Here is a 25,143-nt window from a genome sequence, read left to right as displayed (position 1 = left end):
AATAACAATGGTAGGAAGGTAACTAAAGGACTCATGATTGGGGCTCGCGAAGTGGACGAAGCCTTTAATTGGTGTGAAATAGTGGCCAAATTATCGAAAACTAAAACCCTTAAAGCAAAAGGGGCTACTGGAAGCAAAAATGGATGTATTAGTAGCGGAGGCCATATCCTAGCTCAGTCTAGTGGTGTTAATGGACCTCCCATGTCATAAGAGCCTTCAATTGTACTCAAATCTGAGTCGGTACTGAACCAAAGAAGCAATGGAGAATCTATTTCAAAGCAGTGGACTCGATGCTCAAAGTATGACACTGAAGTATGTGGCTCCGACTATTACGAATGGGCAAATAGTTGTTGAACTGTGCAAAGCTGAATTTGAATATGAGATAACCAAATGGAAGTAACCACTAATTTGGTATGTAGTAAAGCTCTGATCCAACAATTGCGGCGGCTGAAAGATATGTAGCAGCTAATTGGAACTTCATAGCTAAACTCAAGGTGTATTACCACAACAACAGATTTTTCCTAGTGAAGATTGCGAGTATAGAAGATGAAGATGAGGTTATGTATACAGGGCCTCACATGATGAATAATAAGCCAATTATTGTAAAAGATTGGGCGTCTGAGTTCGATTTCAGTAAAGAAGGCCTATAAAGGCCTATAAACCATCCCGTTTTGGGTAAAGATCCCATATCTTCCCCTTAATTATTGGCGGATGCAGTCTCGAAGCAACATTGGAAGTGGTTTGGACATCCTTATTTATGTTGATGAATGCACTACGTAGGTTGATTACATTTCATATACTGGGCTTCTTGCAGATATGGACAACACAAAGAGCATGTCAAAGGAGATTAAGGTGGAGGACTCTTCGTGTAGAGTGTTCATCCAGCCAATTGAATATGAGTGAGTTTCTATGTATTATCCTACATGCTTGACTATAGGGCATAGATTCCAGACTAAGGTGGATGTTGTAGTCAAACCCAAAGAAAGGTCAGGGCTACAAAAGGTGGCAGATACCACAAGAAGGGGCAAAATGTCAAGATCATTAAAAAAGCTACATGGAAGGATAAACTATCAGATATATCTGAATGTAGTTGTACTAAAGCATTAAATATAGCCTACTGATTATGAGACTCCTGAACCTAGCCAAACTCAGAGTAAAAGGAATGAGATATCTACCAGAGAAGTGGGGAGAAAGGACTTGAAAAAGTTGAAGGATAAATCAACAGATAAAAGGGTCCAACACATATCCACTGAACTGTCAATTACATCAGTGAGGGAATATAATATCTTGCATTGACATGATAATAAATTTGGGGGTGAACCAAGTAAGAGTGTACTGGATAGAAAGAATGGGGCTAATAATGGCCCATCAATGCCTTTACTTAAATGAAGCTCATTCTTGGAACATCGGGGGTTTGAATAAGGTCTACAAGTAAAAAGAGGTAGACATATTTATTGGGAAGAATAATACAAATATGTGTAGCTTGACTTGAACACGAGATCAAAGCTACTTGAACACAAGGTCAAAGCTCATCATTCTAGCAGAGTAGTTAATAAAATTGCCTTAGGGTAGGCTTGTTTAGACAGTTATGCTTTTAGTGACGAGGAGAGGATTTGGGTCGTATGGGATCCTAAGGTTGTGGACTGTAAGCTAGTTGAGGGATAGGAATAATTTATTCATGTTGAAGTGCATGTGAGATCAATGACCCTTAAGTTATTATTCATTGTTTTATAGGAACTTCACTCAATTGAAATTAGAAAGTATCTCTGAGAAAGGCTCAGGAAATATCACTCTAGCATTTATGAGCTTGGGTGGCTATGGGTGATTAATGCTATGCAGGAAGGAGGATAGGATAATTAGGGCACAGGTTCATAAGGCTGAAACTAAGAATTTTAGCTCATTTATCTTAAAGATACATGGATGGTTATATTAAAGCACAATGGTATAGATTATACATGGACCAATGGCCATATATATATAATAGGATTGATTGGGCCATGGTAAATTCAAAGTGGATGCTTGTATGGCTATGTTAGAGGTGCTATTCATGGACCCTAGGTGCTCTGATCATTCACCCCTGAGTATTATGCTTACACGGGGGAAGGATAAGAGGCCCAAACCATTCAAATTTCTGGATTGCATGGTTAAACATGAGAGGTTCCATGATATGGTTGCAGAAGCTTAGGGAGTGGTCCTAAAACTGGTAACATGAAAGGGGTTTGGAAAAAGCCGAAAGTTATGAACACCAAATAAAAATCCAGCATAGTACTGAATTCAAAGGGGTGGAAGAAAGGATCAAGGAATGTAGAAAATAAATGACAGACCTACAACACATTATAAAGCAATCTGGGCAAGCTCAAGATAATATAGAGGAAGAGAAGTTTATCAAACTTAGACTAAAGAAGTGGCTATTGGTGGAGAAAAGCATTGTCAAACAGAAATCTAGGGTGAAATGGTTACAACTTGGTGATGGAAATATTGCATACTTCCATGCTTGTTTGAGGAATAGATATGCACATAATAGAATTGCCAGCTTGACTAGTATTGGTGACAAAAAAAGTGAGACTAAGAGAGAGATCCTAGATTTCTATAAATAACTTTTGGGGTCAAGAACTAAAAAATTACCTATAGTAAATCCAGTAGTCATGAGAGAAAGTCCAACTTTAAATAGAGCTCAACAATTATAATTGTTTGACTCTGTTTTCAAACAAGAGATTAAGGATGCACTGCAGGGAATTAGTGATGCAAAAGCACAAGGTGTGATGGGTTTAATGGCCATTTTTTCAAGCAAACCTGGTATACTATAGGGGGAGATAACTAATGCAGTATTTGCATTCTTCAAGACAGGTAAAATACATAAAACTGTAAATTGAACTACTATTACATTAGTGCCTAAAACTGCTCAACCCTAAAAAAATTAGTGAATGTAGGCCTATCTTTCATTGTACCCTACTATAATAATGATCTCTAAGGTACTCAACAATTGGTTACAAGGAGTTATTGATAGATTAATAGATCAAAATCAGTTTGTATTTGCTCCTGACAGACTAATACATGATAACATTATGTTGAGTAAGGAGTTAGTTAAAGGTTATTGGAGGAAAAAGATTTCTTATGGATGTATAATAAAAGTATAAATGAAGAAAGCTTATAATTCTGTGGAGTTGGGTACCTAAAATAGGTGTTGAAGTATCTTCAATTCCCTATTAGATTTGTGGAGTGGATATATCATTGTTGTTAGAGTTTGTGACCTATTCTGTTGATCCGGTACTAAAAAGTTCGCGGTGCGACTCATGTTTGTGATAACTTTATTCCCATAGTATGTCTGAAGGTGTGTCTTTGGAGGATCACCTATCTGTCTTTAAGGAAATCATCTCTGATTTAGAGACTCTGGAGGTTAAGTACGATGAAGAAGATCTAGGGTTGGTTTTGTTGTGTTCGCTGCATGCATTATACTCGAACTTTAGGGATACAATTTTATATAGTCGTGATACCCTAAACCTAGATGAAGTCTACGATGTGTTGTTCTCTAAAGAGAAGATGAAGCATCTTGTGAATGGTTCGGTGACTCAAGAAGATGGTCTCATTATTAGAGAAAGGACTCACGAGAGGAATTCTGGTGGTGATGATAGGAATAGGTCAAAATCTAAAAATAGAAACAAAACCTGTAATTACTGCAAGAAGAAGGGCCATATCAAATCTGAGTATTATAAGTTACAGAACAAAAATAAAAGGGAAGCTAAAAACCAAAAAGTAAAACCAGAAAAGTTCTGTGAAGCCAATTTTGTTGAAGATGGCGGTAGTGATGGAGAACTCTTGATAGTTTTTTATGGTAACTCTAAACTCTGTGAGAATTAGATTCTTGATTCAACTTGCACGTTTCATATGTATCGCAATCGAGATTGGTTTACAATATATGAAACGGTCTATAAAGGTGTTGTGTTGATGAGAAATAACACACCTTGTAAGATAGCTGGTATTGGAACAATCAGGATCAAAATGTTTGATGGGGTTGTGAGGACACTTGGTGATGTGCGGTATGTCCAAGACCTGAAGAAAAATCTTATTTCCTTGAGTACCTTTGCTTCGAACAGATATAGTACACTGGTGAAGGTGGAGTCCTGAAGGTTAGTAAAGGTGCTCTTATTTTGATAAAGGGACAGAGAAAGACTACTAATGTGTACGTCTTGTAAGGCTCTACGGTTATAGGTAATGCAGCTGTCTCTATATCCTTTCTATCAGATAATGATATTGCTAAACTTTGGCATATGCGATTGGGACATATAAGTGAAAATGGGATGGCTGAACTAAGCAGGAGAGGACTTCTTGATGGCCAGAGTATGGCCAAATTAGAGTTTTGTAAACACTGCATTTTTGGGAAGCAGAAGAGAGTCAGATTCACTAAAGACATCCACTCAACTAAAGGCATACTTGATTACATTCATTCTGATCTCTGGGGTCCTTCAAGAGTACCTTCTAGAGGAGGTGCTAATTACATGTTAACTATTATTAATGACTATTCCAGAAAAGTTTGGGTGTTCTTTCTAAAGCAAAAGAATGACGTGTTTTCTACTTTCAAGGAGTGGAAGACTATGATTGAAAAGTAAATAGAGAAACAAGTAAAACCCCTTTGGACTGATAATGATTTAGAGTTTTGTTCTAATGAATTTAATGTTCTGTGCAAGTCAGAAGGAACTGTGAGGCACTTAACAGTTCATCATACTCCGCAGCAGCATGGTGTGGTCGAACGGATGAATAGGATTATAATGAAGAAGGTGGGTTGTATGCTCTCTAATGTTGTTTTACCCAAGTATTTTTGGGCCGAAGCTGCTTCCACAGCTTATCTTCTTATTAACCGCTCTCCTTTAGTTGCGATTAATAAAAAGACTCCACAAGAGGTATGCTCGGATACTCCTACCAGCTACTCTGATTTGAAGATATTTGGATGTCCTGCTTATGCTCATATTGATAATGGAAAGCTGGAACCTAGATCTATCAAGTGCTTATTTATGGGTTATAAGTCTGGTGTTAAAGGATATTAGCTTTGGTGTCCAGAAAATCAAAAGTTTAAAATTAGTAGGGATGTTGTGTTCGATGAAGCTGTTATGCTTTATGCTTTGCCGCCAGATAAGCCTAGTGACATGAATCAGCAAAAGTCAAGCATCCACGTTGAGTTGCAGATTAGAGTAGATTCCATTCCAGTGCCTATTTCTTAGTCTAGCCCAAAGATACAGAGTGATTCTATTTCTTCTTCACTACCAATGGCGCTACAATATTCTATTGCTAAAGGAATGCCTAGAAAATATATTAGACCTCTTCAGAAGTATGCTAAATCTGATTTGGTTGCTTATCCATTGAATGTAGCAGAAGGTATCAATTCCAGTGAAGAACCTTTTTCTTACTCAAAGGCAGTTAGTTGTGATAATTTCGGCGGATGGATGATTACTATGCAGGAGGAGATAGAATCACTTCATAAGAATGACACATGGGATCTAGTGAGATTGCCTAAAGATAAGAAAGTTGCCCGCTGCAAGTGGGTATTTAAAAGAAAAGAAGGAACATCGGGAGTTGAAGTTGCTAGGTACAAAGCAAGACTAGTTGCTAAAGGTTACAGTCAGGTTTCAGGTGTTTACTTCATAGATGTGTTTTCTCCAGTTGTAAAGCATAGTTCGATTTAAGCTTTGCTTGGTATTGTGGCCATGCAGAATCTTGAGCTTGAGCAGTTGGATGTTAAAACTGCATTCTTACATGAAGAATTTGAGGAGGACATCTATATGCAACAACCAGAGTATTTTGTAAACTCAGGAAAGAAAGACTATGTATGTTGGCTGAAAAAGTCTCGTTATGGCTTAAAACAGTCACCCAGATAGTGGTATGAGAGGTTTGATCTTTTATGACTTTTCATATGTTTAGAAGGAGGAGTTATGATAGCTGTGTCTATTTCAAGGAGGTAAGTGATGGTTTATTCGTGTATCTTTTCTTGTGTGATGATGATATATTGATTGCTGCAAAGGATATGAGAGAGATAAGAAAAGTCAAAGCCATCTCAGTAAGGAGTTTGAGATGAAGGATTTAGGAGCAGCAAAGAAAATCCTTGGCATGGAAATTCTGATGGATAGAGAGAAGTGTAAATTATTTTGAGTCTGAAAAGGTATATTGAGAAAGTGCTTCACAGGTTCAATATGCAAAATGCAAAACCTATCAGTACTCCATTGGCAGCCCATTTCAAACTCTCAGCTGCGTTATCTCCAAAAACAGGTAATGATCATGACTATATATCTCGAGTTCTATGCTCTAGTGCCGCCGGGCCTCTTATGTATGCGATGGTGTATTTTCGACCAGATTTATCATATGTCGTCAGTGTAGTTAGCAGATACATGTCAAATCCTGGTAAAGAACATTGGAAAGCGGTTTCGTGGATTTTTCAGATACTTGTATGGATCTGCTAATGTTTGTTTGTAGTTTGGGCAAAATAGAGATGAAGTGATCGGGTATGTTGATTCTGATTTTGCAGGAGACCTTGATAAAAGAAGAACTCTTATAGGTTATGTTTTACCATTGGTGGTTGTGGTATCAGTTGGAAAGCTACTTTACTGACTACGGTTGCTTTGCCAACTACTGAGGCAAAGTACATGGCTATTACAGAGGCTTGCAAGGAAGTTATTTGATTGAAGGGTCTGTTTGGTGAACTTATCAAAGACTTATAGATTATTATGGTATTTTCCGACAGTCAGAGTGTTGTCTTCCTTACAAAAGATCAGATGCTTCACGAGAAGACAAAGCACATCGATGTTCAGTATCATTTTATGCATGATATTATTGCTCGTGGTGATATTGTGGTAAGCAAGATTAGTACCCATGATAACCCAATTGATATGACGACCAAGACACTACCAAGTGCCAAGTTTGAGCATTGCTTGGACTTGGTTAGTGTCCGCAGTTAAGATGTGCCCTTAGGGACTTTTGTTGTAGAGTTGGAGAGTTTTCTTGAAATGGATTTGAGCTTTGAAATAGAATTTATGTCAAGGTGAAGATTGTTAGAGTTTGTGACCTAAATTCTATTGATCCGCCCTGAAAATTTTATGGTGCGACCCATGTTTGTGATTTTCATGGGGTCTGTGTTGGTAGCATAGTAATTGGGCCGATAGGCCCAATCCCGGAGCCCACCATTGATCCCGTTGGGGGTGCGGGGGTAAAGCCCACACGGTATGGACCTATATATTTTGGGGCCTAGGATTCATTTGCACGCATTTATTATATAAGTACAATTAGTGGGTCATTTTTAGATGTCCAGAAAATACGACATTCTCCTCTTGTACTCCTCTCCTTTCATAGTAAAATTCCTCTGCCTCTGCCCGAAGTTTTTCCCGCAAAGGTTTTCACGTAACTCTGTGTGTTCATCTTATTTTTCTTTTTCTTTTGCTTGTGGTATTGCTTATTTTGTCCAATTATAACAATTGCATTAGCACGTGTTTTACTCCATACTCATAAATGGACAGCCTACTGATTCATTGTCTGCTAAGAAGGGTTTGAGAGAAGGGGATTCTTTGTCCCGTTACTTTTTTGTTTTTGTAACGCCCCACAACCGAGTCCCAAAATATCACACGGTGCTTATGGCTACAAGTAACCCCAAGCTTACTATTTGAGCCTTCTACTTCACATATTAGCTTACTTAGAGATAAAATGCATGAACTCAACACTGTGACATCATAAAATGAGAAATATGAATGAAATACTTGGTCTGAACAAACTACAACTCAAAGAAAATCTCGAAGTGCTGATAATTTGATGACTAGTCTGACAAACCTCTACTACTCCAAACTAGAGAGCCATTGGGACAGGTCCCCAACTGACTCATACTCAACTGACAAGAATTAAATAGCTACTAAATAAAACTGGAAGTCTGAGAATAACTTGTCCCCGAAATATGAGGACTCACCGCGGCTGATATGTAGATAGGAATGCTCGAAAGGATCATTGATGAGGCAGAGACTGAGTACCTGAACCTACATTACGAGAATATATGGCACACAGACAAAATATGTGGGTCAGTACTTTGAGAATGTACTGAGCATATGGGGGAGTGTGCAATTAAAATAATCAATATCATAAGCTTTTATAGAAAACCTGCATGGTGTAAAACATACTCACATAGCTTGAAATAAATATATGCCACAAGACTCATAAATCATCGTACTTTTACTTAAAACCTCAAATTATCATGACACCTGAAACTATTAGGACCATAGCTTTCAAAACACTTATACTTTCAAAACTTTGTACCTTTAAGACTAAAACTCTTTGAAACTTGGAAGACTTCAGAATTTAGAGAACTTTAGGAACTTAGGGAGTTTCTCTTAACCGACATAAACCATGTGAGCTACATGGAGTCCAACGTCTTATCCATGTTGGGGAGATCTGTTCAATCCTTGCCATCGGATAAAACCTTTACTTTAGTGACCACTATCTTAATCCACTTGGGGTATATCAAGAACCTACGGGGGCACGTAGTTCTGGGGCATGAGACCTCGGAATCAAGCCCAAATCGGCGCTAAATACTACTCCCTTACTTAGCTCAAAACTTTAGAAAATCTACCTTAAAACAATTCAACAATATATATATAATGGGAGCCAAAATGCATCCCCTTTACTTCAAACTCAAGAATGTGGATTTCTATCTTAACTTACAATCAAAACTCACTTCTTGATATTCTTTAAAAATCACTAACATCTCATTCTCAAACTCATGCTTTAACCATAAGGTTCAATTCACAACAATAGGACTTGAAATTCTCAAAACATGATATAGACGTTGAATTATGCAACTTAAACCAAAAATTGACAATTTAAACCATTAATATGCATAATAATATTGCAACTCAAAGCTTGGGTAAGACATAGTTTCATAAAAAAACTCACAATATAATAACATGATAGGAATTCTCCATGAATTTACGAAATACTTTACGAAAATATGTAACTTTCAGGCACAAGAACAAAAGGTTGTTCTTGTTCAAAACCACATACCTTAAACTTGGAGCTTTTGGATGACTTCAAAATTCTAGAAGGTTATTCATGAACTATTGGGTGTCCCTCACAACCCACTTAACGGGGAATTCAAATATGCAAGAATTATCGAATTCTCACGGTTGAATCTCTAGATAATTGGGTTTTTATGTTGAAACCCTAACCTTGTGGTTGAAGGTGTGCAGAGAATTTTGAGATGTTTAACTAAAGAGAATGGAAGATAATATGCTCCTTGAGGGTTATAAGTCGTGGGAAGTGAAGGAAAAGGACCAAAATATCCTTACTAAACCGTTTTCCAGTTGCTGAAAATCTAAGGCAGACGACATTTGTGATAGGCCGTCAGACTTGTGATAAGTAGTCACAAATGTCATCACTGGGGGGCTAGAATTGATGGATTTCTGCCTAAGGATGACGACATTCGTGATAAGTCGTCACACTTGTGATAACTTATCAGAAATATTGTCACTAAGGGCTGAAATTGATGGATTTCTGCCTAAGGCTGGCGACATTCGTGATAAGTCATCACACTTGTGATAACTTATCAGAAATGTCACTGGGGGCTGAATTCTGCCTAAGGCTGACGACATTCGTGATAAGTCGTCACATTTGTGATAAGTTATCACGAATGTCGTCACTCAGTTTTCCAGGCTAACATGCTGGAGTAAAATGGGCATAACTTTTTGCTCCGATATCAGATTTAGGCAAAATTAGTATTGTTGGAAAGCTAATTCAATTATCTATCTGTTGGTAGGTCATGAGCCCAAAATTTCATAGTATAACGAGAGATATTCTCATTTGAAGTTGACTATACCAATATCCTTCTCAAGAATTCAATCGGCAAGGAATGTTTTGATTCGTCTAATAGCTAGGACACTTTGAGGCCTTAATACTCATCAAACTAGATCATGTAACTATCAAATCACTAACTTTATTTCTAAAGAGCTTGAAGCATGGTTCTACTATTAGTTGAAATTCCTGGGGTATTACAGTTTTGGCCGTCAAGCATTTGTCTAGACCTTTAAAAAAATTGAGGGGTGTTCCTGATTTTAACTTTCATCTAAAACATGAGAGATTGCAGATTACAATTGAGCTTTGTAGATGATTTATGATTTTTAGTAGAGGTTATACAATCTCTTTAAGTTGTTATGGTGTGTTCATGGAGTTCTCAAGAGAATCAGGGTTGGTTGTTAATACAGATAAGAGTTCTATCCGTTTTGGTGGGGCACATAGAGATGTTCAGGTAGAAGAACTATAGGGTCTTAGTTTTGTTTAAGGGATCCTTCTTTTTAGGTACTTAGGTGTGCCACTTTGTACTAAAAAAGTATTTGTACTACAATACCAACCCGTGATTGATAAAATTATGAAAAAAAATTGTGAGTTAGACATCAGGGTTTCACTCTTATGTTGGAAGAGCTCAACTTTTTAAAAATGTTCAGATGTTCTGATCTCAGGTGTTTGTTATGCCAAAAAGGTTATTAAATACATTGAAGCTTTGTGTAAGACCTTTTTTTGGATAGTGAGGATGATCTTTAAAAAAAGATATGATTGCTCAGGAGTAGCTATATAGTCCTTACACTGCAGAAGGACTCAATTTGATGGATATACAGGCTTGGAATAAAGTTGCAATTTGTAATCTCTTATTGAACCTGTATAAAAAGAATGCTTGTGGGTGGAGTAGATGCATTTGTACAATGATAAATAAGGATCATTGTGGGGGTGCAAGCACCACAAGCTTCATGACTTGTGAGAAAGATATTTGAATCTGCTATGACTTTTGAAGCAAGTGGCTGGAATGAGCAAATAATTCAACATATGAAATTTTTTGTTAAAAGAGTATATCAGTAGCTTAAAGGTGATTACCAGAAGGTGGAGTGGAGAAGGATAATTTGTAATAGCATAGCCTGTCCCAATAGATATTCATCTTATATTTAGCCTTATATGAAAGATTCTTGACAAAATACAAATTGGTTTGTTGAAAATGCATAAAAGATGAAGTTTGTGCTGTGTAGAGTTTGATCCTGAAACTATATGTCTCTTCTAAGACAACAAACAGGGGTGTATGCAAGCCTAGCTGTTTGTGTCAATTCAATATAACAGAAAAAAAAATCAGATGATATTTCAAGCTGAGGCTAAAGAAGGAAAGGTGATATTGAGAGAACTAATATACAATATTTATATTAATCCTTGTAATTATGAATACTATGTTATTATGATGGTTAAACTTGTGAAGTTTAGTAGATAGGTGAATTTAGAAGGCTACTACTATGGAAGATTTCTAGTTTGTAATTTTTTCATTGCTTTGTAATTCACAGTTGATAATAAATAAAATCTAACTTATTTATCCAAAAAAAAAAAAAAAAGAAAATGCAAAATCTGTTTACACTTGTTCTAAACCAACAAATTCTAATCACACTTTGTGACCAAAAGATTCTAATCACACTTTGTGGTGATTTTGTTTTAGTATTCCTTTATCAGTGTTTGTTTATTGGGTAGAAATTAAGTAGTGTTTGTTTATTGGGTAGAAATTAAGTGATTGAGCCTGATATTGTTGTTTTAGTATTGCTTTATCATTGTTTCTTTATTGGGTAGAAATTAACTGATTGAGCCCACAATTGAGTAAGTCAAGCTATATGCTACGTTCATCGAGAAGTTCTATAAGAATTAACTAATGCAATATAGTTAATAAGAAAAGTTTTTTAAAAAAAATATAATCAAAATCCCCTATCATAGAAGCAAATATTATAGAGTTAGACATTTCCAAAAGAATCAAAGGGTTTTTCTTTTTTTAATAAAAATAACAGTACAAGTGAAAATGCTTAAATTATATAGCTAGTAATTTTTTGTAGGTGTGATAATCTTTACAATGTCATGACCAGATATATTATGTAAAATATTTAGTTTTTATTGATATGTTGCTATACATTAGTAGAGTGTTAGATAAGTAAATCATAAAATAAAGACATAACTGTAATATATCTTATTTTGAACTAATTATTTATGCTTGGGAGTTAATGTTAGTGAACTTTTACTAATTTGGTTTTGTGGCCAAACGATATATGACTTGGGTTTTAGACATGTACGAGGGTTCGGGCAGAAAATCCAACTGCCTCTCAATAAGGAAGTTGTCACATCCCAAATTAATTTCTAGGCATGATTGGCTTCCGCTAACACCGCTTGTCGGGAGAATCAATTTCTCATACATTCACAATGTCTGTAAACATTGAGATAAAAATATATTCAACTCCAAATGCGTGAAATAATCATTAACACAAAGTAACAATCCAATCAGTTATCGTATAACATTTTATGAAAACAACAATAGCTTAGATAATAAATCTCTAATCTAGATCCTACACTAAGACCATGGAGCATCTAAACAGAGTTACATGACTTCAACTTTTCAGCATGCAAACCCCAAAAAAAAAACATAATCTAAAAATAGTTAAAGCTGGATGACAGCCTCCACAAACAATGCGAAGGATCACCTCAGCAATGGAACAGCCAATAGTCTCCCCCTTCGCAACCGTATCTGCAAACATGCAAGTAAGGAGTGAGCTATATATAAATATAACCCAGTAAGATCCTCGACTCGCTACTTTAATACCCTTGAAATAAGTGTTAAATAATATATGGCACAACAAAATACATAAATAATATGCACACAACATCTCTTATAAGGTAATGCTCAATAAGATCCAAACGGAAGTTCAAAATGCCACTGTATCTCAACTCAATCAACTTTACGGTTTATCATAAACAGCAGTGAAGGTGATCGGCCTAGTACCCCAACAAGTCCAGGAAAACACATATAATGCCCCAAAATTTTACTACGACAGCATGTACAAGCCTCTAACATATTACGACAACATAAGTATGCCCCTAACATATTACAACAGTTATATATGCCCCTAGAGACTATAACGAAAGTGAAGAAAATATATTCAATGTCTCAATGTCACCTCACATATTACCACTAAATAATTCTAAGTACACTTCACAAAATACATATCCAAGCTAGTCAAAGACTATCAATTCTATCAAGCCCACGCTTGTCCCAACACATGGACTAGGCAGAATTTTTTTTATGAAGCAGGTTTGAAAAGCAAATACCAAAATTTAATGTCTCACTTACCTGGCTAATGACAAGTTATTCAACCTTGCAATTCGTAGAACATGTTGGCAGCTAATATAAAAGTTTAGAGCTTGCAATTTCCTAGTCTAGGCTTAAAATTGCTGCTCAAGACTTCACACAACTCTTCCAGCTGCTCGAGACTTGTGTCGAAACACACAATTGTTCCTCTCTTGCCACATATATTACATACTAGCAGCTAGGCAGATTTTGTATATTTCAGCATCATTGTTCTTCCCTTAGCTTTGTAGTGTGCTACTGTCCAGTTGACCTCCTGCTCCCATGTCAATGTTGACGAGTTCCCAACATTTTGTAGTGTATATCCTTGATAGAGAAGGTGGACATATGTTGGATATCGTGTTTAGTATACCTTGCTTCCTCTATATACTTCTTAGCTTTGAATATCTTTTGAACCATCCACGAGGTTTGCTTGCATGTAGTTTTCCCATATTGCTTTATATTGTTGTTGTGTAGTTTGTTGCTAGACTTTAATTTTATTTTTCTTATTGTTGTAGGTGATCATGACATAGAAGATAGCGAAAACGAAATTGATGAACTAGACCTGACCTAAGAGATCGATCGCATTGGCTTCATGTTACACTAGCTGTTGAAAAAATTGACCGAGTAGTTTCAAACATCTTTTATTTTTGAACATTCGAAACTTGTGTATGTTTTAATTTTTTTGAATGGTCAAAAAATATTTGATTTTTTGCATATGGCATTTTGGGAATTAATAGTGTATGCATACAACCGTCACAATAGCATATATAACTGTCTCAATAGTGTATGCATACAACCGTCGCAATCACATATAACTGTCCTAATAGTATACATATACAATTGTCGCAATATCATATCTATAGGGACGGTTAGCAGCCGTCTCAATTGACTAATATCGTTCCAATAGTATACATATACAACCGCCGCGATAACATATACAACCGTTGCAATAGCATACTATAGGGACGATTAGCAGCCGTCTCAATAGACTAATACCGTCCCAATAGTATACATATACAACCATCACGATAGCATATACAACCGTCGCAATAGCGTATCTATAGAGACGGTTAGCAGTCGTCTTAATAGACTAATAACCATCGTAATATCATATTTTAACATGTATATAGGGACGGTTTGGAAACATCCCAAGAGCCTTCTAATCGTCGCCATACAGTCGATGCAATAACCGTCGCTAAAGGTCATGATATAGCGACGGTTTTAGTAACTGTCGCAAGAAACGGTTGCGTTAGACCTAAGGTAATGCCTTCAGCTGTATTGGTTGTGGAAACCGTCGCTACATATCTATGGGGATGGTTGTTATGTCTATGAGGACGGTAAGGAAACCGTTTTCATAGACCTTTTTTCCAGTAGTGACCAATCAAATAACCTCTAATGGCTTCAATCTATGCAAAACTATTAATAAGGATATCAATTCTTCTATTCGGGATCAAGTCCCAATATCACTTACAATTTAAGCTTAGAGCTAATCCTTAATATCTTGCCCCTTAAATCATGATTTAAGGATAATCTAACAAGGAAAAATCATCATAACAGAAACTTCAAAATATTATCCAATGATCTCTAAGACTCTAACCCTTAATGTCAATGACGTTACTGTTCATATTCTAAACTAAAAATTAGTACTAAAGTCAAATTGATCTTTCTTCCCACCTAATAATATAACCTGTTTCTTGCTTCTTCTTTATTTTCATACCCAGGACTCAAAGTCGAGACCTCTAGTTAACGGAGGAGCAGTCAAAATTATATGTCAAAGAACTACAAACAAACTTCATACCTTATCACTTCACGAGGATGTTTGCTAACGTTTTTTAAAATACTCTCTGTTGTTTTTTTTCTTCCTAAGCAACTTGCTGCCTCTTTCAAAATTATGGGATCAAAATATAGCCCTAGTGTTCTATTTGTATTGGTTTTTGTCGTAAAACGGAAGGAAAAAAGGTTTGGCTTTTAACTTACTCACTTTATTTCTATTAATCTCTCTCTATATATATATATAAAGCTGAATGTAGAGGAGTCTGATGTGGCAGTCTGACAATGCAGGATTCATATTTTTCTTTTTTTCTCAAATTTTTGGATTTTTTGCTACAAAATAAATCCCTCACTTTAATCTGTGCAGTTATAACTTAATCATCTTCTAAAACATTACAGATCCTTTGAGAAATAACTTCTGAAGCGTTACATACCCTTTCAGAAATAAAACTTCTGAACGAGATATCTTCAGCGATTAGGATTTCTTATACATCTTAAATTGCACCTCTTTTGCTTCTAAAGGAGAGATCTTCAGTTATTAGGGTATCTTTTTTCATTCCTTTTCTTTCCTATGTTGTTTGATTAAATTTTCAAGTAGTAGATGATAATATTTTGCTATCTCTGACCCGGTTTGATTTAAATGGTGTCAAAACGTGAAATTGAAAACAAAAGCTAGAAATCTGATGAGGTTTTAATTGAATTATTGGAGAGTATTTGATTGTTGCCACTGTATGTATTATGAACTCGATGATCTCTAGCGGCAATTGAGATTTCTCTATTAATAGCCAGACTTTCTCCCAAATTTGTTATGTGTCATGATGTTTATAAGCTATCAACATAAATGCCTTTAAAATTATTGAGATTAGTATGTTTAGTTTTGTTTCAATGTTCTTTTTCCTACTTAACTCTGTTTCCTCAAGTAAATTTGGTATTTTTGTTTGTGGGATTGATAATCAGGAATTTCACAGGAGAAAAATGAACTAAATCCTTTTAATTAGCATTTTTGTCTCCAACACTTTCTTTCTTTACCATACCGCAATGTCTCATACTTTTGATTCACCTTATTTTAAAAAAAAAAACTAAAATTATTTTTTGATTCTCCTTTTGCCCTTGAAACTAATACAGAAGACACTAAAACAGCTCCAAGCAGAGAGAAACGAGAGAGACGCAAAGCTCTATACAACAAGGTTTGCACGCTTGTCAAATGAGAACTCTTCGGCAGCAAAGGTTTGTTTCGTGAATTTTTCATTTTTACCTACAGGGGGAAAATGTACGAGCATTGGAAAGGTGAGGGTTAGGCTGCGAGTATGTATACACACATTTCTACCCTCTTATTGTCCTGCAACCATCGTGCATTAAAAAGATGGGAGAAGTTCAATTAGCTGTGTGGTTTTCGTGTACATCTTATGTCAATGTCTAAATATGCTCAACCATTGTTTTAAAAGATGCATTATGCTCATCCATTGTCTATCAGTCAACAAGATTTCCTCAGGTTCCAAACTATTCAAATACTGTCAACGAGGCTAGGCCGAGCAGAACCACCATTGAAAAAAGAGGTTGTGTCTAATTTTTTCAGATTAACGTATGTTGTGCAGTTTACTTGATTATAGCATAGGAACTTCCAAGAGAAAAAAAAAAAAATCAAGTCTGCCGGTGAAGAAATATTAGGTTTAGCTATGTGTAAAGAATCTATATATAAAGATGGTTCTTGTTCTGGTGAGCTGCATTTCATATTAACAGTCCATGTTTAATGATTAGGTTGTGAGTCATAGTACATCGCCAGACTGAAAAGAAGACTTCACATGGGCTTTTGATGTACCACCCAAGGGACAAAAGCTACATATCTTGTGCAAAAGCAAGAACACAGTTGGGAAGGTAAGTAGCTTTTTGTTCTGAATGTCCGATATGAACTTTATATTTTTTGCCCAATAAACTTTCAGCTAGAACATCAGTTTTACCAACTCTGTTTCTTCTTTATAGCAAAATGATGCATACAGAAAGCAGGATTTCATGCTATTATATGTGTGTTGCATTTGTCAATAGGATGACATAATAGAATGGCCACTCCTACATAATAGTTAATATCAGTCTCAGTATTTCTGATGTGTATACTTTTGTTTCAAACTACTATCGGGAGGGTAACGATCCAAATTGATAAAGTTGTTGGTGAAGGCATGTACATTGGTCTTTTCATCCTCAGCCAGGACAGCAATAAGGATGGCTCATCCCGGACTTTAGAGATTGAGATTACCTGGTCCAGTAGGACGCCTAGCGATAGTGAGTGAAGGGAAGCAAGACTGAAATAATGCAAACTTGAGGACCCAAAGGTGGAACTGGACCTGGTAAAGAACAATCTCTTCATAGTCCAGCCTAATGCAAGAGTTGTTGGGGGAAGTCCAAGTTTTGTTTGTATCTAAAGTGTTGCTACCTGTGGTGTAACTGTAAAATAGTAAGATATTTGCAAGGACAGAAAAGTTGAGAGAGGTTCCCGCGGTACAAGGTGTCTTACACCTAGCTTTTAAGCACCAAATTGTACAGGTTCTGCAGTTCTTAGAAAATAACAATATCAAATAGAGTTCACGATAAGAAGGTTGTAATGTTTATTTCAAATCCCACCTGTATATTTGTGATGCAAAGTAGCAGCAAGTGCCAAAGGTGATTTCTGTGCAGAAGGGCTGGCATTAAAGTTCATTAGTTTTGCTTCATTCTTTTCCTATTTACTTCCTTACTCCGTTCAACTCGATTTCAGGCCAACAAGTGAAGTAGAATTAATTTAATCTGCCTGACAAGATGAAAAATATGCAGCAACAGCTACTACATAAGCAGCATCCAGGGATCCAAACTGCAACTTATGAGTTGTTACAATGAGTCCAATAATGGCAATTGGGAAATGGTTTGATCAAATATGCCATTGGAAGAATCCACTTACTACAATTCTGATTCACATACTCTTTATAATATTAGTCCTCTATCCCGAATTGATTGTTCCTACATTCTTTCTTTACCTTTTCTTGATTGGTATTTGGCACTATAGATTGAAACCAAGACATCCACCTTACATGGACATCCATCTATCACACGCTCACGATGTTTTCCCTGACGATTTGGATGAAGAATTCGATAGATTCCCAACATCAAGGAGCACGTATAAGGTGAGGATGAGATGTGATCGTTTGAGGAGCGTTGGCGGCAAGATACAGACCGTGATAGGGGACTTGGCGACTCAAGGGGAAAGGTTCCATTCATTGTTGAGTTGGAGAGATCCAAGGGCATCGGCTTTGTTTGTCACAATCTGTTTGTTTGCTACAATATTACTATTTTTTTGGTTAACGTTCTTAATTTAAGTTCATTATTAATTGGCATTTTATGATTTTCAAATGTCATCAGAGGATACTTACTGACTTTTCCTTCTTAACCTTTGTTGTTATATCTAAAGTAAATAGTAATGTCATAGTTAAATAGTTAATGTACATTTCTTAATAGATAAAACTTAAATGAACTTTATTGATAATATGTAATTAACTATAATTACACAAAATCATGAAAATACTATAAATTACTCCAAATATATGTTATTTTTAGTGTTTTTGTTCTCATAAAATGAGAGGTATAATATATGAATCTGTTATTATTTTTTATCTTTTTATATATTTTCAGGTGTTCTTCAAAACGCGCGAAGCGCATGCAAATTTACTAGTTAATATTAATAATTGGTTAAAATTATCAATTAACCTCTCATTAAAAAAATAAGTTGGGCTATTAGCCTATTACAGGAATTCTACGCTTTAACTTCTCTAGACTTCATTTTATGAAACTATATTAGTATATTTTTGTTGTCATAGTAATTTATAAAACTAATAACGTTTCAAATTTTATGTCTATGTTTTTGGAATTCAACTGAGTAATTGTTTAATTGAAGTAAGTACTTTATCTCTCTCTAACTGAAAGTTCTATCCATTTCACAAAGGAGTGAATATTATTTGACTTTTATCGTATCAATCACCATCATCGTGTAGAGTACCAAACATAAATATACACCATCATAATAATTTAACACTATCCATATGTATCAAAATATATTTTCATTCAATTAAAAAGCTCAGATCAGAGCGGAGATATATTGTGAGATTGATATAAATAAAATAAATTAAATTTCTTTTATTTATATAAGTTACTGAATTTTCTTGACATATGTTTTTTTAAACTTTCGTATTAGAATTTGTGATTTCGTCACTAAACGAGATACTTCAGCCTAACGATAAAATTAAACAAATAAACTAAGATCTCTCTCCATATTTAAGCAAACGGGTGTTGGCAGCTGAAATGATACATAAAAGAAAAGAAATCAATTTCCAAGATATTAAAACTCAATATCTTATAAAGCATGGTACAATAATTTATAATCATAAACATATTACATACGTGTAGCTACTCCCAAAATGCAACTGATAATTGACGTACAGTTGTTTGTTGTAGACTTGTAGTATCATAAGAGAATAAAAATTATTCAAATATTAATGTAGACAAAAAAAAACTAGTTTTGTCCTGATCTATTATTTGTGTGCAATAGGTCAACTACTCAACTTATTGTGATGTCTATCACTTTCTAAAGGTAGAACTTAAATATATTTGTATTATATTTCTTTTTTCCTTTGCTATATTGTTACTAGCGATGGGGTTGGCAGCGAATTGACTTGAAGCTAGAGTTCTAGTTATGTTTTTTTTTTTTTTTTGGTTCCCAAGTATTTCCACAGCCGGCAGCTGTGGGACTAATCTTCCGTTCCTCTATCAACGCACTAAGCGATAGAGAACTGGTCACAGAATTTGCTCCATTCGTCAGAGAAGGGAATCGAACCCCCGACCTCTTGCTTAAGGGACATGGCGCTGAACCACCATACCAACTCTAGTGGTTAGAGTTCTAGTTATCTATTACGAAAAATTTAATAATTTTGATCAAAATTTTATATTTATATTTATAAATTAATTTAATTTGTATAAATAATTTATTCAGTTCCCATAATATTATGTTTTAAAAATTCATAGCTTATAAATTTAAAATTCTGAATTTATCATAATTGGCGGGGTGAATGGTGGGGGTGGGGGTTGGTGGTTAAGTTGTAACATCCTATGTCAAAAGAGTTTGAAAACGCTAATTGTATATATAGTGATTGTGTGATTAAACTAGTTTTAAAAAAGCTAAAAAGTTAAACAGTCAAATTAAGCAGCCAAATGCATGCAAGTTGAAATCATAATGATAATGTAATTTGGGCATTCCAGTAGTCAAAAACAATGTACTCATATTTTAAGTGAAAATAGATGTGAAGTTTGGAATATTGGGCTCATCTTTTAAGATTACATAATTCAAATAATATATTTACGATATTAAATTTCATATTAAGATGCATAAAATAAAACTAGAGAGTATTAAATACTACTATATCATAAACTAAACATATGATCATGAGAAAATCGAGAACAAAATTGCATCACATTTTACCCTTTACCCATGACTGAGTTATAACGATTCAAAATGGTCACATGCAATGCCCATCACCAACGCAACTCAATCAACAGTTACAGTGTTAGTACACAATAAAACACCATATCTAAAAGAGAACAAGTCACACACTATGCGTAAATCTTGCTACATGATACATGTTTGCTCAGTAAAATATTTTGTAACTGCAAGTAGAAATTGAAATTTTCTCAGTGCTGACTTTAGCAAGCTAAATATGACCCCATACCAAAATAAATGAGGATATTAATGGTATTCTTACCTTATCCTATGTCATTGGTAACACCAACTCCTCTATTTTAAGGCTATTCATTTATGCAACACTATTCATTTTGTCAGTCCTGAAAATTGCCAAATCATACTCCCAACTTTACAATTTGTTTGTTTGTCCGATTTTGACTTTGCATGGAGTTAAGAAAGTAAAAAGACTTTTAAATATGGTGATATTAAACTAAAGATATGCAGAATGTACAAAGATATCATTTAATCTTATGGTCTTAAACATGTCATGTGAAAAGTTAAAATTAAAAGTTGCCGGAAAAAAAGGAGACATTCTTTTTTAAACGGATTAAAAGGAAAGTAAGACAAATAAAACATGACGGAGGAAGTATTAGTAAACCAGGATTGATTATCATATTATTTTGCTGTAGTTACTGTATAGAATGTTTTGTTATGCTTTCACATATGTTTATTCTTTTTCTGGACTGCTTTAGATTGTTTTTTCTTGAGAGGGTCTGTCGAAAACAGTCTTTCTACTTCTGAGGTACCCCACTTTGTGAGACTACACGGGTTATGTTGTTGTATTACATGTTGTAACCAAGCAAAATTACCAAACTCCATTTGATCAGTTGCAAATATTTTTTGAAACTGTCAAATATGAGCTTACTTAGCCAACTTCATGACTTTCCTACACAATTCATGTGTGTATAGTAAGCCACTTTATGTCATACTTAGTACATGCATGCAAATAGTTTCACATTATAGTTTAATGTCTTACAAGTAGTATAAAAAAGAGCCCTTTTTCTTGAGTTAGCTCATCTACCTTATTCACTTTCAACTTTCTAAGCTATTTTTCTATCTTTTTCCAATGGATATTTTACCTGTGAAGGTAACAAATCCTGATAGATACAAAATTGAAGCCAGGAATCTTTCCTACAAATTACCTCCAAAATATAATGAGTTTGAGTGTGTAGGCAAAAAGTTGGCTACCAACAACAAGACTAGTACTTACATACTAAAGAATGTAAATTGTGAAGCCAAACCAGGGGAAATTACCGCAGTTGCTGGTCCAAGTGGAGCGGGAAAAACAACGTTGTTGGACATACTAGCAGGAAATGTTGGTCCATCAAGTGTTTCTGGTTATGTTCTTGTCAATGACCAGCCTATGAAGCCTGCAAATTTCAGAAGAATATCTGGCTATGTGACACAAGATGAGGCTCTATTCCCTCTTCTTACTGTTGAAGAAACTTTGATGTATAGTGCACGATTCAGGCTTCACGCAGGGGACAATAAGGCCAAAGACAGAGTGACAAAGCTGTTGAATGAGCTTGGTTTGGACCATGTTGCTGGTTTAAAAGTTGGTAGTGAATCCAGCAGGACTATTTCGGGTGGTGAGAAGCGTAGAGTGGCAATTGGGGTGGAATTAGTCCATGATCCTGCTGTTGTTCTGCTTGACGAACCAACTTCAGGTCTTGATTCTGCTTCAGCTTTCCATGTAATGCATCTGTTAAAATCCATGGCTAAGAATCAAGGTAAGACAATTATACTAACCATCCATCAGCCTGGCTTTCGAATTCTTGAACTTTTCGATAAAGCTGTGTTGCTGTCAAATGGCTTTGTTCTTCACAATGGATCTTTGCATCTTCTTGAAGAGAAACTCAAGTCCACTGGGCATTTCATCCCTCAACATGTCAATGTGCTTGAATTTGCTATTGATATAACAGACAGCCTTGCTGAAAGCCTGCATTGTGGAGAAAGTGACTTAGAAAAATGTGAAACGGAACAAGAAAGTGACAATGTGCCTAACAAAAACACCAATAAGGAAGTTCTATACTCAAATTCTCCACTGAAGGAGGTACTAATTCTGAGCCAGAGATTCTGCAGGAACATTTTCAGAACCAAACAACTTTTCTTGGCAAAGGTAATCCAAGCATTACTTGTGGGGCTAATTTTGGGATCAATATTCTTCAATGCATATAACAAACCAAAGAATTTGGAGCTGCAATCTCAAGTTGGATTCTTTGCTTTTAGTCTCACATTCTTGCTGTCATCCAACACGGAAGCTCTACCGATTTTCTTAGAAGAAAGAAGAATCCTAATGAGGGAAACATCTAGGGGAGCCTACAGAATTTTCACCTACAACATAGCAAACACTATAGTGTTCCTTCCTTTCCTTTTCATAGTGGCTCTTCTCTACGCTATACCGGTATACTGGCTAGTCGGATTGAAGTACGAATTCAGTGCATTCGCGTTCTATGCTCTGGTGTCATGGATGATTTTCGCAATGGGGAATTCATTCGTGTCAGCCTGTTCTGCACTAGTGCCAAATTTCCTCCTGGGAATGTCATTTATCGGTTGCCTAATAGGTGCATTTTTCCTGTTCTCGGGGTACTTTATATCAAAGGAATCAATTCCCATGTTCTGGCTATTTGTGCACTATCTGAGTCTGTTTAAGTACCCGTTCGAATGTTTCTTGATTAATGAGTATGGAGGAGAGAGTGGGAGACTCAAGTGCATACAGAAAGTTGATGGAGTGTGCTTAATGTATGGTGAACAGTTGTTGACGCGATACGGTTTGGAGGAGTCACAGAAGTGGTTTAACATAGCTGTTATGTTAAGTTTCATCTTTGGTTATAGGTTTCTATGTTTTCTGATTCTCTGGTATAGATCTATCAGAAATAAATGTTGAAAGAATAACTAACAAAATTCCTTTAATTTCATCTATGAAAATATCAGTTCATTAGTTTGTTTTCTTCAGAATTTTCTATATTCTTGCAGCATTTTCTGATATGCTTCCCATGCAAAATAGTCCAAAATTGTTGTTCCAAGTGAAATCTTCCATGTGCCTTTCCTCTTTGAAATTCAAGAAGAGTTGTTTTCAACTCCGGCAGAAATGCCGGATAAGGCTACGCACAACATTACCCTTGTGGTCCAGCCCTTCCCCCAACCCGCACATAGAGGGAGCTCAATGCACCGGGCTGTCGTTTTTCACTTTGTGGGATTAAACTAGGTATGTTATCGTTGTCGTAGTTGTTTTCAACTCCAACTTGCTTGTCAGCCGCAAAAAAGAGAGCACAAAAATCATCATTTGATTTAATATATGGAAAAAATGAAGTCATACATACAGCATTTACAAGGTAAAACTATAGTAGATACCTCAACTTGCCTAGTAGTAGTTGCCAAAAGGAATATTTAAGCATATCAATTGACACATTGCAGCATTTACTTATTTATATTGATAGCAACGCTTCACCTTTTGGTATTTTATTGCAGAGCCGAGTTTCCGCCTGCTTTTCATCGAATATAAAAAAACCTTAGAGTTGCCTGACCTGTTGACGTCCTGCATATAATTGGACGACAACGACATTCTAAGAAGCAATGTACTTGGTCCCAATGATTCATGGTAAGAAGAGAAAAAAAACAATTTTACTAAACTATATAGCCCACCTTGGCCAACAGAGGATGATCTTCACATACTTAGAAGAATTTTTTTATACTCAACTTGTCACTTGTCAACCCTATTTTTTGTCAGTCAACCCTTAGATTGACAAACAGCCAAAGACTACATTGACACTTGCATAACATGAGAAAGCAAGGAACTGGTTTCGATAGTGTATTCATTGTCCTTACGCAATTTAAGTTTCATACTTCGTTGTTGTTGGGATTGTGGCAGAATTCCTTCAGGATTTTACAAAATCAACGAAATTCAAGTTTCAGCAATGAACTTGAATTTCCCACAAGAACAAAATTTGTGACTCGTAGAGAGATATACCTTCCAAAATGAAAAACAAAACATAATATTTACTTCTCTCAAATAATTCAAACCAAGATATGAAGTTTTAAAAAGCACTTTTACCTTCTTGTATTTTACCAAAGACGGAGAATCCTCCTCTCAGATACTAACTCATCGTTTCTTTTTGGCTAGATACTGACATCATTGGTTAACAATACAACAACATACCCAGTGTATTCCCACCAAATGGGGTCGGGGGGGGAGGAGGGGGGGTAATAGTGTACGCAGTCTATACCGCTACCTCAGATGAAGTAGAGAGGTTAACATCATCGGTTAACAATATCCATGAAATATTAACCCAAGCATGCTAAATACCCAAGTTTTCTTGTCTAACAGGAAATATGAGCCGAGTCATATTAAATCCGTTAGGGCAAAATGCAGCCTCTACTTCACACAGACACTAACATGAAAAGTAATGAAAAGACCCAAGTAATATTAGTAAGGTTTTTACTTTATATCCTAACCACTGTGAGAAAATGTAACACTGTGAAGTTATTTAACAGTCAATTATGAGTAATTTGGTAAAATAAGGTCTGTTGGTAACACAAAAAAGAGGTTGAGCAGTATCATACAATTGTTTAAACTATAGTGATAGTATAAAATTTGTCAACAGTACATTGTAAATGTATGGAAGTTCTACGAACTCTATAGTTTGCGATCATGTGGTAATGTAAAACAGGCTTGATAGGA

General features: G+C 35.6%; 1 protein-coding gene and 1 long non-coding RNA gene across 3 annotated transcripts; both read left to right on the top strand.

Moving 5' to 3' along the window:
* The first annotated feature begins 15,106 nt into the window (after window positions 1–15,106).
* Window positions 15,107–18,476, top strand: LOC107856186. Of its 2 annotated transcripts, XR_007057842.1 has the most exons (4): window positions 15,139–15,469; window positions 16,052–16,153; window positions 16,685–16,801; window positions 17,676–18,476. It is a non-coding gene; the product is annotated as an uncharacterized LOC107856186 (long non-coding RNA). The 2 variants fall into 2 exon arrangements; XR_001670501.2 differs by having other exon boundaries at window positions 15,107–15,469; window positions 16,685–18,476.
* A 2,904-nt stretch (window positions 18,477–21,380) lies between these two features.
* LOC107856174 (ABC transporter G family member 10-like) lies at window positions 21,381–23,517 on the top strand. The gene has a single exon (XM_016701161.2). It carries the CDS (start codon window positions 21,529–21,531, stop codon window positions 23,347–23,349), a length of 1,821 nt encoding a protein of 606 aa, XP_016556647.1. The 5' UTR covers window positions 21,381–21,528; the 3' UTR covers window positions 23,350–23,517.
* The last annotated feature ends 1,626 nt before the right edge of the window (window positions 23,518–25,143 follow it).

Source organism: Capsicum annuum, chromosome 7 (assembly GCF_002878395.1).
Source record: "Capsicum annuum cultivar UCD-10X-F1 chromosome 7, UCD10Xv1.1, whole genome shotgun sequence".
Taxonomy (NCBI): domain Eukaryota; kingdom Viridiplantae; phylum Streptophyta; class Magnoliopsida; order Solanales; family Solanaceae; genus Capsicum; species Capsicum annuum.
The sequence above is the reverse complement of the archived record's forward strand: the minus strand, read 5'-3'. Positions and strand labels throughout refer to the sequence as shown.

Excerpts from the sequence above, each read along its gene's own strand:
- LOC107856174 (XM_016701161.2), top strand. The coding sequence starts at position 21,529 with ATGGATATTTTACCTGTGAAGGTAACAAATCCTGATAGATACAAAATT.